The 14,840-nt window shown below is 48.8% G+C and overlaps 1 protein-coding gene across 1 annotated transcript in view; it reads left to right on the top strand.

Annotated features, from left to right (window-relative positions):
- Positions 1-14,840, top strand: part of LOC147727413 (maestro heat-like repeat-containing protein family member 1) — a 156,260-nt gene that overhangs the window by 118,496 nt on the left and 22,924 nt on the right. Inside the window, exons 19-20 of the mRNA XM_086963627.1 lie at positions 11,148-11,267; positions 12,248-12,346. Coding sequence (XP_086819753.1) covers positions 11,148-11,267; positions 12,248-12,346 — 219 coding nt within the window. The remainder of the gene's footprint in view (positions 1-11,147; positions 11,268-12,247; positions 12,347-14,840) is intronic.

Here is a 14,840-nt window from a genome sequence, read left to right as displayed (position 1 = left end):
CGATGGGCACACCTACTGCACCACTGTCAACCGTTAACGGCACCTGAACCACATGGCGGCGTATAACGCTCAAAGGAGCGACCACCTCCTGCATGCCCGGACCGGAAGCACCCCGTAACGGTAGCTGCGCCACCGAAACCACATCCAAAATGGCCTCCGCCTGCCCCACCTGAGTGACGTCAGTCCCCACCCCCGCGGAGGCAGAAGCCGACCGCCGCGTGCAACCACGTTGCCTGGAAGTACGACGGCCCCGCAAAACGGGAGCAGAGGCTGCTCTTTCCCGCAAACCCACCTCGGAAACCACCCCCTCCACAGGAGGAAAACCACCTTCCCCAGCCACTTCCAACAACGAGGAATCCAAAGAGACGGCCGGATCAGAAGAACTAGCATCACTCCCCCGCCGGGCCCTAGAACCCGCCCGCCGAGTCCTGGGATGACCCCGCTCACTTACCCCATCCTGCCTCCGACGTTTCGGTGAGTAACATGCTGCCACCACAGCCGACACCCTCGCAGAGGCCTCCCGCTGAGGGCGTGGGGTCTCCGTCTGACCCCGGTCGCCAATGACCAGGTCCAAACGCCCCGCCTCGCTAAGTAGGCGAATAGCCTCCAACACTCGGTAATCCTCACCAGACATGACCACGAATCAGAAAGCACAAGGAAACAAGACAAAAAATTCTAAGCTCAACCGGCCACCAGGTCACCAAGCCTAAAATGGTGCCCGGAGCGAGGAGCCCCGCCCATTTATAGGGGAGCGCACAATACAACTAAAACCAGCCCAAAAACGCCCAAAAAGAAACTGCTAGAAGAAATACCCCCACCCAGATCTCCCAAACCGCCCGGGGGAGGAGACCTCCCGGGGGTCGGCTGCCCTCCCCCAAGCCCCCCATCGCGCTTTGCCTCCCTGACTGAGCGGCCGGCAGCGCTCTTCACACAGCAGACACGGGAGGGCCCGTGACTGCACAGTAATGCCTCCACACGTCCCGCCTCTCCTTCCACGGGCCTATGTAGGAACCAGCTGGTGATACACCCCGGTGACGCACAGCACCGCCCCCTGCCTCCCACACTTGAACACGGAAGGCCAATTCGGCGTCGGAGCTCCACCAGCCCTCAGCTGGATCAATCGGAGGGCAGAGGCACCACAATGGCAGTCTCGGTCGGGGGGAGGGTTAAACAAAAGCAAGTCTTTTCCTCGCGGTGATAAGAGCAGATAAGGTGCACAAAGCGCGCGGGGCTCTCTGCCTCCGGGTGAAATAATTGTAGCGTTTTCCCCTCTCTGACAGCGATGACCCAGAATGGAGCTTCTTTATGGTAATCTCCTAGACGTATGACAGTCACCACCAGCCCTCATAGGGAATGAGGCTTATTACTGAGGAAACCCTGTTCTTTTAGGAAGGAGGGGGCAGCAGCACAGTTTCCCTCAGGGTCTCCACTCACCACCTCTTGGCTAGGCAATATGAGGTCCCTTGGCAGCCTGGTGATCTTAATACTCCCACAGGGAAGGAAGAGGTCAGGTTCTCCTCCTCACACTGGTCCCCAAATCTGTGAGTACTTCCCCCGGCTGGGCCAGTTCAGCAGGTAGTGATGCAGATCTACCACACCAGGTAGCAGCCCCTAAGAGCCATCATACCGGGCAGTTTCACCATCCCCCAGACGCAGCAGTCTGCACTCCAGTCAGTTCCTCAGTGTGGACAAAATGCCGACCAGTGAGCTCCCTTATATAACCTAGGCCCAGGTCACTAGAAGGGACCGGAAGGTTCTAGATCCCCCTAATGCTATCCTATGGGCCAGAGCTCTGAGGTAAATCCTGACAGGGCGACCATTTTAGAAAACTCAAATAGGCCACCATTTTAGAAAAGGTGCACCTGTGCCTCAGCGCTGATTAGCAGTGATGAGGCGCCCGGAGGCTTAAAGTCAACATCCAAAAACATCAGTGAACACAAAAATAGAAGGAAGAAAGGGAACAAAAATAAGGAGAGGCCACCCAAAGGGCTGAAAGGTCTAACACGCGTCCCCCCCAGCTGAAAGTGGGGAGAGCTACCCAACCCCTTGGGAGTTCTCGTCACTAAGGCGGAAGTACCTCGAGAGACCGTCAGCATTGGCGTGGTCCACTCCAGGTCGATGTTCCACCCTGAAGTCCATTCCCTGTAGGGAGATGGACCCCCTCAGCAACTTGGGATTCACGACCCTTATTTGCATCAGCCAACGAAGGAGCCGGTGGTCAGTCTGAACGAGGAAGTGCGAGCCAAACAGATATGGCCGCAACTTCTTCTGGGCCCATTCCACCGCAAAAGCTCCCGCTTGATCGCACTCCACCTCTGTTCCCGGGGTAGCAGTCTCCTAGAAAGGAAAACCACAGGTTGGTCCAGACCCTCTTCGTTGAGTTGCGACAGCACTGCCCCAATGCCATGCTCCGATGCGTCCGTTTCGACGATAAACTCTTTGGGCCCTTAGGATAGGAGCCGCGCACATAGATTGTTTTAAGGTGTCAAAAGCTCGTTGACACGCCTCAGTCCAGACTATCCGTCGAGGTTGTTTCTTGGATGTGAGCTCAGTCAAGGGAGCCACGATAGTACCATATCCCTTGACAAAGCGGCTGTAGTATCCTGTGAGGCCCAGAAAAGTTCGGACCTCAGTTTGGGTCTTGGGGGGTTCCCAGGCCATGATAGTCTCAATCTTAGCCTGGAGGGGCTGCACCTTACCCCGGCCCACCAAGTGGCCTAAGTACACTACTGACCCCTGCCCGATCTGGCACTTGCTGACCTTGATCGTCAGGCCTGCCTGCTGCAGGGCCTGAAGGACTGCCCGGAGGTGACACAAATGGTCCTCCCAGCTGCTGCTGAAGATAGCGATGTCATCAAGATAGGCAGCAGAGAAGGCCTCCATACCGGAGAGGACCTTGTTCACCAGACGCTGAAAAGTAGCAGGGGCGTTCTTGAGCCCGAAGGGCATCACACAGAACTGGTAGTGGCCCTCAGGAGTGGAGAAGGCTAACCTCTCCCTTGCTCCATCTGTAAGGGAGATCTGCCAGTACCCTGATGTAAGGTCAAAGGTACTTAGGTATTGGGCAGCTCCCAGCCGTTCAATGAGCTCACCCGCCCTTGGGATAGGATGGGCATCAGTCTTTGTCACAGAGTTCAGTCCCCTGTAATCCACACAGAACCTGAGTTCTGGGGTAGTGCCCGGAGGGGCAGCTTTTGGTACCAGAACCACTGGACTGAACCAGGGGCTGCTTGAAGGTTCGATCACTCCCAGCTCCAGCATCTTAGTAACTTCACTGTGGATGCTGGCCTTCACCTTATCTGACAGCCGGTAGGACTTGGATTTCACAGGTGGGCTGTCCCCTGTGTCCACATCATGGGTACACAGGTGAGTCCTTCCTCGGATAAGAGAGAACAGCGAGAAATAATGCTCCAGGACTTGACGCCAGTCTCCCCGTTGTTCGGGAGTTAGGGATGGTGAGAGAATTACCCCCTCCACCGACCCATCCTTCTCTTGGGATGCAAGTAGATCAGGGAGAGGCTCACTTTACTCTTCCTCTGTCCCATCAGTCACCATCATCAAGATGACCTTGAATCTCTCATGGTGGGGCTTGAGACGGTTGACATGGAGCACCCGATTGGGCTGCCTGGGGGTCTTAAGGTCCACCATGTAGGTGACCTTGCCCTTCTTCTCAACCACCTCAAAGGGGCCTTTCCAGCGATCCTGGAGGGCACTAAGCTCTCCAGGTTCCATGACCCACACCTTTTGTCCAGGCTCCAACTCCACGGGGTGAGCATTGTGGTTGTGCCACTCTTCCATGACTGCCTGGCTGGCTTCAAGATTGTCAGAAGCTTGCTTCTACAACTTAGCCATTTGGCTACGGAAAGCCAGCATGTAACTCACCACATCCTGGGGTAGCCTCCTGGGAGTCTTTTCCCATCCATCTTTCACCAGGCTGAGAGGTCCTCTAACAGGGTGCCCATACAGAAGCTCAAAGGGGCTAAAGCCCACTCCTTTCTGTGGCACCTCCCTGTATGAGAACAACAAACAGGGTAGGAGGATGTCCCATTTCCTCCGCAGGCTTTCAGGCAGACTCCTGATCATGCCCTTCAGGGTTTTGTTAAACCTTTCCACCAGACCATTGGTCTGGGGGTGGTAAGGGGTGGAGAACCTGCAAGTGACTTCACATTCCTTCCACATAGCCTGCATGTATGCTGACCTGAAGGTGGACCCTCAGTCAGACACAACTTCTTTGGGGAAACCCACTCGGGTAAAAATCCCCATCAGGGCCCGGGCCACCGTAGGTGCAGTAATGGTCCTCAGAGGAATAGCCTCTGGGTACCGAGTGGCGTGATCCACCAGAACCCGGATAAACCTGTGACCAGCAGAAGTTGGTGGATCCAATGGCCCAACAATGTTGATGCCCACCCTTTCAAAGGGGGTGCTAATGACAGGTAGCGGTTCCAGGGGAGCCTTCAGCTTAACCCCTGTATTCCCACTGGCTTGACAGGACACACACGTCCTACAAAAAGTGTCGGACGCAACCCTCATCTGAGGCAAATAGAAATGTCCTGGCCCAGGTGTCCTGCCAAAGGAATCTTGTGAGCCAACTCCAAAAGAAAGGCTTGGTAGTGCTGGGGAACTACTAAGGCCCGGGATGAACCGTGCACCAGAGCCTTGGGTTCACTGTAGAGGAGGCCATCCTCCCAGTATATGTGAAAGTTCCCTGTCATGTTACCTGCTGCCTGGGCTTTGGCCTGTCGCCTCAGACCCTCAAGGGTCGGGCACTCCTTCTGCCCTTGACAAAACTCTTCCCTGGTAGATCCTCCCTCCACTTGCCACTCCGCAGGGATAGGTAAGTCCTCCAGGGAGACAAAATCCCCCTCTGTGGACTCCGGGACCACCACCTCAGGTGCCCCATCTATCTCACGGGGTATGGATGCCGAGGCAGGTTTTCCCCGTCCCCGGATCTTCCCCTTGTTGGCAGCTGGCTGGGCCCTTGTTCCAGGCTCAAGCCCTTGCGAACTCCCCTTCCGGGCAGTCGCGGACCGCGTGCTTGCGCAGGTCCAACCAGGTGATCCCAGCATTTCTGTATGTGTCTGGAACTCCACCTCTTTCCAAGCATTGTGCTCAGGGTCGTTTCCCAACAGACAATCGACTGGCACAGCAGGGCTCACCGCAACTCGTAGAAGGCCCGCGACCCCTCTCCACTCAAAGGGAACTTCGGCCACGGGTTGGTGACCTATTCTGCCATCAGCCATCACAGCTGGGTGGAGAACGTTAGGAATCACCTGCTCTGGGGACACCAGCTGTCTCCTTACCATGGTCATACTGGCACCTGTGTCCCTCAGAGCCTCCTCTCTCTGGCTGTTGATGGTGACCCATTTCCTATACTTTGTGGAATTTGGAGGCACATGGACCTTAGGAACCATCTCGCTGTCTCCCAGGGACACTAGGGTTAGCCCTGCCCACTCACCTCCCTTGTCTAGGGGCAGCTCCCCCCCGAGCACTGCACTCACCACCCCAGGGGTTTTTCCTCGAGTGGGAGGGTGTGGTCTCTTTGGGCACTTGGTATCCCCCTTATAGTGCCCAATCTCACCACACTCATAACAGCGGACAACCCTAGGCTGCTGACTACGGTCAGGATAAGGGGGTTTTAGTTGGCTAACCTTGGGAGTGAAACGTGCCCCCTTCCACCGCAAGCTATTTTGGGGGCCTTTCGAGAACTCCTACTTTTTGTCTCCCCCCTCTTTCTTCTGGGGAGCGCCCTGACCAGTCCTTTGGGAATTCCCTCCAGTTCCCTTTGAGGACACCCGGGTACTAGCCTAGATGTCGCCTCCTCTGCAAGCTTCCTAGGGCTAGTCAGCTTACAGTCCACCAGGTGTTGACGCAGCTCCGGAAAACATTTCTCGAGGAGGTGCTCCTTTAGGAACAGATTATACAAACCCTCGTAACCAGTAACCTCACTGCCTTGCACCCAGCCCTCTAATGCCTTCTTAGCATAGTCCAAAAAATCCACCCAGTTTTGTGTAGTTAGTTTATGGCTGTTCCGAAATTTCTGCCGATATTTTTCAGGGGTCAGCCCAAAATTCCTGATCAAGGCGATCTTCATTGTGGGGTAATTGGTCTGTTCCTCCTGTTCCAGAGCTAAAAGAGGATCCCTCCCCACCGGAGGCATGTACTTATATAGGTCAGCCCCCCAATGACTCTCTGAAATCCCATGGGCTCTTAGCGAGACCTCATAGGCAGCCAACCATTTGGCAATGTCATCTCCTACACTAAAACTGGCAAATACATCTTAGGGCAGGTAGGGTCTGGGCTCCCCGGTAACTTCCTTAGGTACGCTGTCACCAATAGGATTACTGGTGGTCCATATCTGTAGAGCTTTGAGGTCTAACTCCATTAAGTTAAGCTCATGGGCGAGCCTCTTCTCCTTCCTCTCCTTTTCTAACCGGGCTAACTCCAATCTGAGCTGTCTCTTCTCCCTCCTGTCAGCTAACTCTGCTGAAGACAGGCTTCCCCCTGAAACACTACTACTTGCCCTAGAAGGCGTTCTGGGCCCTGCGACCACATTACTGCTTTCAGGGGGGAACAGTGGTTCTGCCTCCTCGGTGGTATCAGGTTCCGATCCCTCCTCATCCCATTTTCCATCAGGGTGGGCCATTACCCATGCTCTTTAGCTGGTTTGGAGCTCTGCCCTTTTTGCACCTCCCTTAAAGAACACCCCCCTTTCTTGGCAAAAGTTCCTCAGCTGTGTTACTGTATAATTCTCCAAGTTAACCAGCTCGAACTCCATCCTGCCAGGTAGGACCTCAACAATACGAAATGGGGTTCTGGTCAAAAGGGACCTTCTTTGCAGGTTACAACAACCACCAGACAGGTATAATTTGGAAAAACCAAAAATATCCAATTAGGGAGACCAACTAGGAGAAAACTCCAATCAGAAAAGAAAACAAAAATTCAGGTTCAGGGTGCGTGGTGCACACAGGGCACTGTCAAGTGAACGCAAGCACAAGTCCTAATCCCACCACTGAACACCAACATGTTGGACCCGGGGTCACCGGTCCACCTAGGGTAGCCTGGCACAAAGTGGGAAGGTCTAACTCCAAGGGCAAACTCGTTGTTCTTGCGCCACACTAACCACAGCACCCCAGTGCACCTCCACCAAAAATGACACCACACCGTGTTAAGAAAAGAATGGAAATCATTTATCGTATTCTTTGGATTGGCTTTAGTTTCTTGCAGTGAACAAATTACATATTAAGCGCTTCTACATTTGATTATTGACTCTAATGGAAGCATTACATAGCATTTATCTGAAGATCACAATACTTTTTTTTAACAGAGATCATGAAATTAGCACTTCCTCCTAGCAATTCAAATCAAGTAATTATTTTGCAGGTTAGATAAGCTAAGCAGCAGGTTACATTAGATGAGCACAAGCATGTAATCACATTATCTCACCAAATACAGTTAAATGCGCCAGCAGTAAGGTAAGCGGATGTATGCATAAGATTAAGCAGTTATCAGGAAGCATGAAATTCAGGAAGCAGACCTGGTACACCAAATGGCAGTTAACTCTGGGACTTTACAAAGTCAATTGCTTCCACCTTCTTCCAGTATATCTCACCCCAAGTTCCAATCTCACAGGTCTCGCCGGGGGGAGATAATCACTTAACAAGAGCTTCACTCGTCGCTCTTAGGTTTCCCCTGTTCCTGCCCTCACTTCTCTACCTTCTGGCAGGACATCAACCGCCTCACGCAGTTATTTAGTTCCATGCAGTAGTTGTAAGAATAATAGAGTACTTCGGCCCCAGGAACCCACCAGACACGAACAAGTTCACTCTGGCAAAAAGGGGAAACTGTAAACAGCGCTCCTTTTACCTGAATGGCTTTCTCACACTCCGGGGCTCTTACTGGCAAGGACAGGGATCTTCTTATTGCCTGCCCCGGCCGTTCGAGATAGAAACAGAGCACGGGAAGCCAACGCGCCGCCGGAGACTCGCTGGCCTACACCGTGCTTCCCTCTGCCTCCCTGACTGAGCGGCCGGCAGCGTTCTTCACACAGCAGACACGGGAGTGCCCGTGACAGCACAGTAACGCCTCCACACGTCCCCGCCTCTCCTTCCACCGGCCTATGCAGGAACCAGCTGGTGATACACCCCGGTGAAACACAGCACCGCCCCCTGCCTCCCACACTTGAACACGGAAGGCCAATCCGGCGTCGGAGCTCCACCAGCCCTCAGCGGGATCAATCGTAGGGCAGAGGTACCACAACTGCAGTCTCGGTGGGGGAGGGGGGGGTTAAACAAAAGCAAGTCTTTTCCTCGCGGTGATAAGAGCAGATAAGGTGCACAAAGCGTGCGGGACTCTCTGCCTCCGGGTGAAATTAATGTAGCGTTTTCCCCTCTCTGACAGCGATGACCCAGAGTGGAGCTTCTTTATGGTAATCTCCCAGTCGTATGACAGTCACCACCAGCCCTCATAGGGAATGAGGCTTATTACTGAGGAAACCCTGTTCTTTTAGGAAGGGAGGGCAGCAGCACAGTTTCCCTCAGGGTCTCCACTCACCACCTCTTGGCTAGGCAATATGAGGTCCCTTGGCAGCCTGGTGATCTCAATACTCCCACAGGGAAGGAAGAGGTCAGGTTCTCCTCCTCACACTGGTCCCCAAATCTGTGAGTACTTCCCCCGGCTGGGCCAGTTCAGCAGGTAGGGAGGCAGATCTACCATACCAGGCAGCAGCCGCTAAGAGCCATCATACTGGGCAGTTTCGCCATCCCCCAGACGCAGCAGTCTGCACTCCAGTCAGTTCCTCAGTGTGGACAAAATGGCCGACCAGGGAGCTCCCTTGAATAACCTAGGCCCAGGTCACTAGAAGGGATCAGAAGGTTCTAGATCCCCCTAATGCTATCCTATGGGCCAGAGCTCTGAGGTAACTCCTGACAGGGAGACCATTTTAGAAAACTTAAATAGGCCACCATTTTAGAAAGGGTGCACCTGCGCCTCAGCGCTGATTAGCAGTGATGAGGCGCCCGGAGGCATAATTTCAACACCCAAAAACATCAGTGGACACAAAAATAGAAGGCAGAAAGGGAAAAAAATAAGGAGGGACCACCCAAAGGGCTGACAGGTCTAACAGAGGGTACCACCTCATTGTTTCAACAGAAACATTTGTAGTAATGAAGAAGATACCCATGGCAAGTCACAAAAGGCTTATCATAAGCACTGCTTTTTGAGGTATATGAGACTCTAAAGCAGGTATGTTACATGGTCTCAATGGTGAAATGGTAGATCAGATCCCCTGTATGACCGAATGTCAATAAATCCATTGTAAGGGAGTATCTGATTCAGCAGGAGACTGACCTGGGAATCACACCTTGCACCAAGGGATTTCATCATTCAGACCTTTGCTGTTCATGGAGAGGCAGAAAATACACCATTGCTCCCTTCTGAAAAGGTTAACAGGACTACATGAGTTACTTGCCATACATGAAACAAATTTGTTACAGTGTGTCTTCTTTATTTTCTCATTTAGTTTCTAGGTTGGATGATCAATTTTTGAACAAGAAGTTTTCTTCTAGGGAAATACCTACACTGCATATTACGTCTTAGGTGTGGGGTAGGGTTTTTTAGTTTCTGAAGAATCACTTTGGATCCTTTTTGGGCCATCAAGCTCGAAACATGTTGACCTGACCACACTTACAGATTTAGGTTACATGGATACATCACGTCCCTGTAGTAGCCCCTACCAAATTACGTTTTTTAATCTTGCAGAGGGAACCATCACATAAAAGTCCTTAGACAGTTTTAGTCTCCCTTCATTTCACTATACCCATTCAGTCCACCCCACACATTCAAAATGCCATCACTCTGGCACCTGTCATCAGATAGCAAAACTAAAAAGGTATTTGCTAAAGTGACCCTTCGGGGGGCACTGCAGCACCAGCCCTATGAGGAGCACGTCCTATGATGATACAGTACATCTTCATGGATGTGTGATGGCACCAAGAAATAATCAAAGGGATTCTCCCTTCTTTGTCAGCCTTTCTTCCTTCTTTGCTTTCTGAAAGGAACAGTACCTCCACTGATTTTTGCATTAGCAGTTTCGGAGCCTAGGTACTGGGGACCCGATTCACAGAATGAACTTACTACTTTTGGCATTCACAGAATGCACTTACTACTTTTGGTATTCACAGAATGAACTTACTCATTTCGGTATTCACAGAAGTTAGGACTACTAACTTTAGGACTCCTAAATGCCTTCTGTGAATACCGAAAGTCCTAAAATTAGGATTTTTCTCAATTTAGTAGTAGTAAAGTTAGGAGTATTAACTTTAGGATGCCTAAATGCCTTCTGTGAATACCGAAAGTCTTAAAATTACGATTTTTCTCAATTTAGTAGTAGTAAAGTTAGGACTACTAACTTTAGGACGCCTAAATGCCTTCTGTGAATACCGAAAGTCTTAAAATTACGATTTTTCTCAATTTAGTAGTAGTAAAGTTAGCACTACTAACTTTAGGACGCCTAAATGCCTTCTGTGAATACCGAAAGTCTTAAAATAAGGATTTTTCTCTATTTAGTAGTAGTAAAGTTAGGACTCCTAACTTTACTACTACTAAATTGAGAAAAATCGTAATTTTAAGACTTTCGGTATTCACAGAAGGCATTTAGGCGTCCTAAAGTTAGTAGTCCTAACTTTACTACTACTAAATTGAGAAAAATCCTAATTTTAAGGCTTTCGGTATTCACAGAAGGCATTTAGGAGTCCTAAAGTTAGTAGTCTTAACTTCTGTGAATACCGAAATGAGTAAGTTCATTTTGTGAATACCAAAAGTAGTAAGTGCATTCTGAGAATGCCAAAAGTAGTAAGTTCATTCTGTGAATCGGGCCCTGGACCTTTACTGGCTCCCAGTCCTCCCTCTTCATTGTTTTGAGTCATATTCATGGCCATATTCAAATCTCTACAATGTCCAGAAGATATAACATGACATAACATAACAAACGTTTCGCTCAACTCATTAAGAGCTGTTTCATAGTGTGAGTTGAAGACATGTGTAGAGTGAATCAAAGATGAATACTCCTCTATAAGTATTACTCTCATAGAGTGGGCAGGAGTTTCTTTTCATTCTTAACTCAGACTGTCTTTAATTTACTCCCATATTAGGGTTTTATTTTCCGGTGCCTTGGGAAGTGCCTCGCCGCGTGCAATGATACTGCGCTGATCTTACGTTACCTTCGAAAGATGTTCAATTCTACTAAATTTATTGCAACTCCTCACCATGCAGTAAGTATCAAGTGTATTTCTAGTCCCCTTAGGTAAAATTTGACCTTGTATGACCAGAACAAACACATGGAGTCTTACGGGACTGAAGAGCATCTGGGTTTCATTGTTCTGGATTGTACCTTCATTAAAGGAGCTTGATGGTAAATTAATGATGACATCAGACACCTTCCTCACTCAGCACATTCTGTCACCCAAAAGTGTGATATGTGCCCCATAGATAGCCAAATCATATCAGAGTGGAAACCCTCTGCAGAGTGGATGAAGACTGAGCTGGCTGAAACTAGAGGTATAGCGCCTTTGTTCAGTTTACTACCTGCTGCATTTCATCAGGGATTATTTTTGCCTCTTTAGGTGATCCGTCTTGATAGACACAAGTGAATTAATGATATAAATCAAGCTTAATCAATGTAGCAGATAAATGGGATGACGATCTAAAGCTTTGTGAAGCTTTTAGAGAGGCCCAAATAGATAACTGAGCTGTCTGTTTCTACCTGTTGTCAGAGGGGGGCGATTTCTCAAGGAATGAAGGACAGAGCAGAATCTGGTTTAATCACTGCACAGTACCCTTGAGGAAGAAAGGATAAGCATTCCTTCTAAAATAATTGCACTCCTTCTTCCCAAATGCTTGTGTACTAGAAAGTCCTTGCAGTTTCTTTAGGTGAAAACCAGAAAGAACCAAGTTACAGAACACAAATAGTGACTGCACTCTCATCTTATTGTCCATAGATGTTTCTTCAGTAGCATGGTAAGGACACTCCAGCATAGTTGTATAGGGGGTATCCTTAAATCATGCTTTCTGGAAACTGAATATATTTGCTTTACTAGTGGAGAACCATTTGTGATTGCCAGTTGTAAACACTGAAGGTCCAATCAAGAACCGTATCATGATCATTTCTTTCTAATATGGAATCTCTATTCCTAAATGCCTGTGTTTGGTTAATGTTTCCCTAAGGCTGTGAGTTGTCTTTCACTCTTTGCAGGATATAATAATTGGATTTCAAACATGTGCCAAGACTCATCCATTCGAAAGCCGTCGGGTGATTGAAGAGTACAAAGGCTATCTTTTTGCTATTGACCTGGTAAGAACCATGCATCTCTTTTTGTCTCATATTTCCAACTTTCCTCAGCAGTGGCGATTCACATTTATAAAAGTGTAATTTGTAATTAGATAACAGTTTACAAGAAAGAAATGCAAAAATATGTCTAAAGGCGTAGGTGGTCTACAATACCGAAACAAAATACATGTAGACATTTATTTTGAAGTGGCATATGATACCAAATGCAACAATGTCTTAAATTCACTATAAACAACAAGAACATTCAACCTTTACTTCCTTCTTTGCATTACTCATGACTTCAGAAGTGATAGAGCACAGAGGGAAAGGCCGCCCTCCAAGGCGACTCGCATTTAGGAATCAATACAAGACCGGGTCTAAGACCGGTCCCTGCACTCTGAGGTGGCGGAGTACTCAGGATCAAACACCAGGCCTGGCTAAAGGCCGGGCTCTGCATCCACAGGATACACAATACAGTTACATTGAGGAAAGGGGAGGGGCTCTGTTCATAACTCCAGTTGAAATAGTGACTGGCCTAAGCCAGGAGGCAACCTTCACTGGTCCTGGTGTGTTGTGCTACATTCAGGACATCCTGGGGTCGAATATCAAAGGCAATCTGAGACAAAAGTCTAACTTTATGACTTTTGGTATTCACAGAAGTCATTTACGACTTTTGGTATCCAAAGAAGTCATTTATGAGTCGTATCTATACGTTTAAAGTCGAGCCGGAATCTCCGCCCCTGTGCCAAACTCTCTACACCCAGGCCTTACTCTCCGGCTGGGGCCATACTCTCCAGCTGGGGCATTACTCTCCATCTTGAGTCATTCTTTCCAGCTCAGGCCAGATGAAGTGTAATTAATGGACTGGAATGCAAAATTTACAAAAGGGAACATTAGGAACATGTGATAAATTGTAGAGGAGGTCATTTAAAACAGTCTAGCAGGGAAAAGGGTATGGCCAGACACTGCATCATGACCCAGATAAGTTTGCTCCTCTGTATCATGGTACAATTTGTGCTTCCCTCAGTGTTGACTGTAGTGTAACCACTACAGTCAACACTTAGGGTGCTCCCCTTAGTGTTGACTGTAGTGTTAATACTAGAGTGTGTGTGTGTGTGAATAAGATTTACAGTAGGAGTAATGGGACACATTAAAGTTAGGTGTAGTGATAGACTCCAGGTTGTGTATATTGTGCCAATTAGGGAACAGTTGTTCTTTAATGTTAGTCTTAGGGATACCTTTATGGCTAGAGATGAAGTATGGGTTTGATACAGGGTTAGGGTAAATGATTTTCTTAAGGTTAAGGATACTTTGCAGGATTGAACTAAGTTTAGGTTTATGGAATGTTGGTGTAAATTATGCTGCTAGTGTTAGGGGTTTTGTGTTTGGGTTACATTGCATAAGAGTAATGGGCGATTGATGAGGATAGCGTTATCGTTAGGCATAGGATTTGCGGTTCGTGTACCTTACAGCAAGAGTCAGATCATCTAACATCAATTTCTTATGTGGCATTTACATTTGAAATATCAGTTTCTCACTTTTCTTTTTGTATTTCTTTTAATTTAATATTTAATTTCAAAAGTTTAACCGAGATACCCGTGGAAGGGGACAAGTATATTTTGAGTAGACATGTGCAGGAGATAGTGCTACTAAAATGGTATTTGACTCCATAATTCAGCCTTTGAGTGAATGGTTTACCTTACCTCTGTCTCCCCAGCTGTCTAGCACAGAAAAAGAGTTGTGTTTAAACTTTATCATAACCAACAGCCATTACACATCCCTCACTTCTTTCACAGTACATTACGTACCTGGACAAGTGGAAGATGCACTCCAACAAATGTGCATGTGCCAATGGCAATGACAAAAAATTGGGGCATATTGGCAATAACCTCGTTATCATTATCGCTGCTTTAGCGGCAGGAAACTGCCGCTAAAATGGCGATAATGGGCTTGCTAATAAGCATTAGAGAATTCCAAACAAAGCCCAGGTTAGATGTCCTGCACATCTAACCTTGGCTTCTATTGGAATTCTATATTGCATATTATCAAGCCCATTATCGCTGTGTTAGCGGCAGTCTGATGCTGAGGGGGAGATTGTTCCAGGTCTTGGCTGCAATGCAGCAGAATGCTCTCCCTCCCGCTCTGGTTCTGTGGATGTGTGGGATTTCTTGGGTGCGTAGAAGGCTCTCCCTCCTGTTCTCTGGATGCGTAGGATTTTGGCCAAGGCAAGGTCGGTGGAGAGGATGTTTCTCTTGGGTGCGTAGAAGGAGATTCTTTTTTTAAGGTATTGGGGTTCGGTGTTATGGAGGGATTTGTAGGCGTGAGTGGGGAGCTTGAAGGTCACTCTCTTTTCGACGGTGAGCCAGTGGAGCTTTTTTGGGTGCTGGGTAATGTGATCTTGACGTGGGATGCCCAGGACAAGTCTGGCTGCAGCGTTCTAGATTGTCTGGAGTTTGAGGAGTAGAAATTTGTTGATTCCATTATAGAGGGCATTCCCGTAGTCCAGTCTGCTGGTTAT

Source organism: Lissotriton vulgaris, chromosome 3_1 (assembly GCF_964263255.1).
Source record: "Lissotriton vulgaris chromosome 3_1, aLisVul1.2, whole genome shotgun sequence".
NCBI lineage: Eukaryota > Metazoa > Chordata > Amphibia > Caudata > Salamandridae > Lissotriton > Lissotriton vulgaris.
Note: the sequence above shows the minus strand (reverse complement) of the source record. Positions and strands in the feature narration are given on the sequence as shown.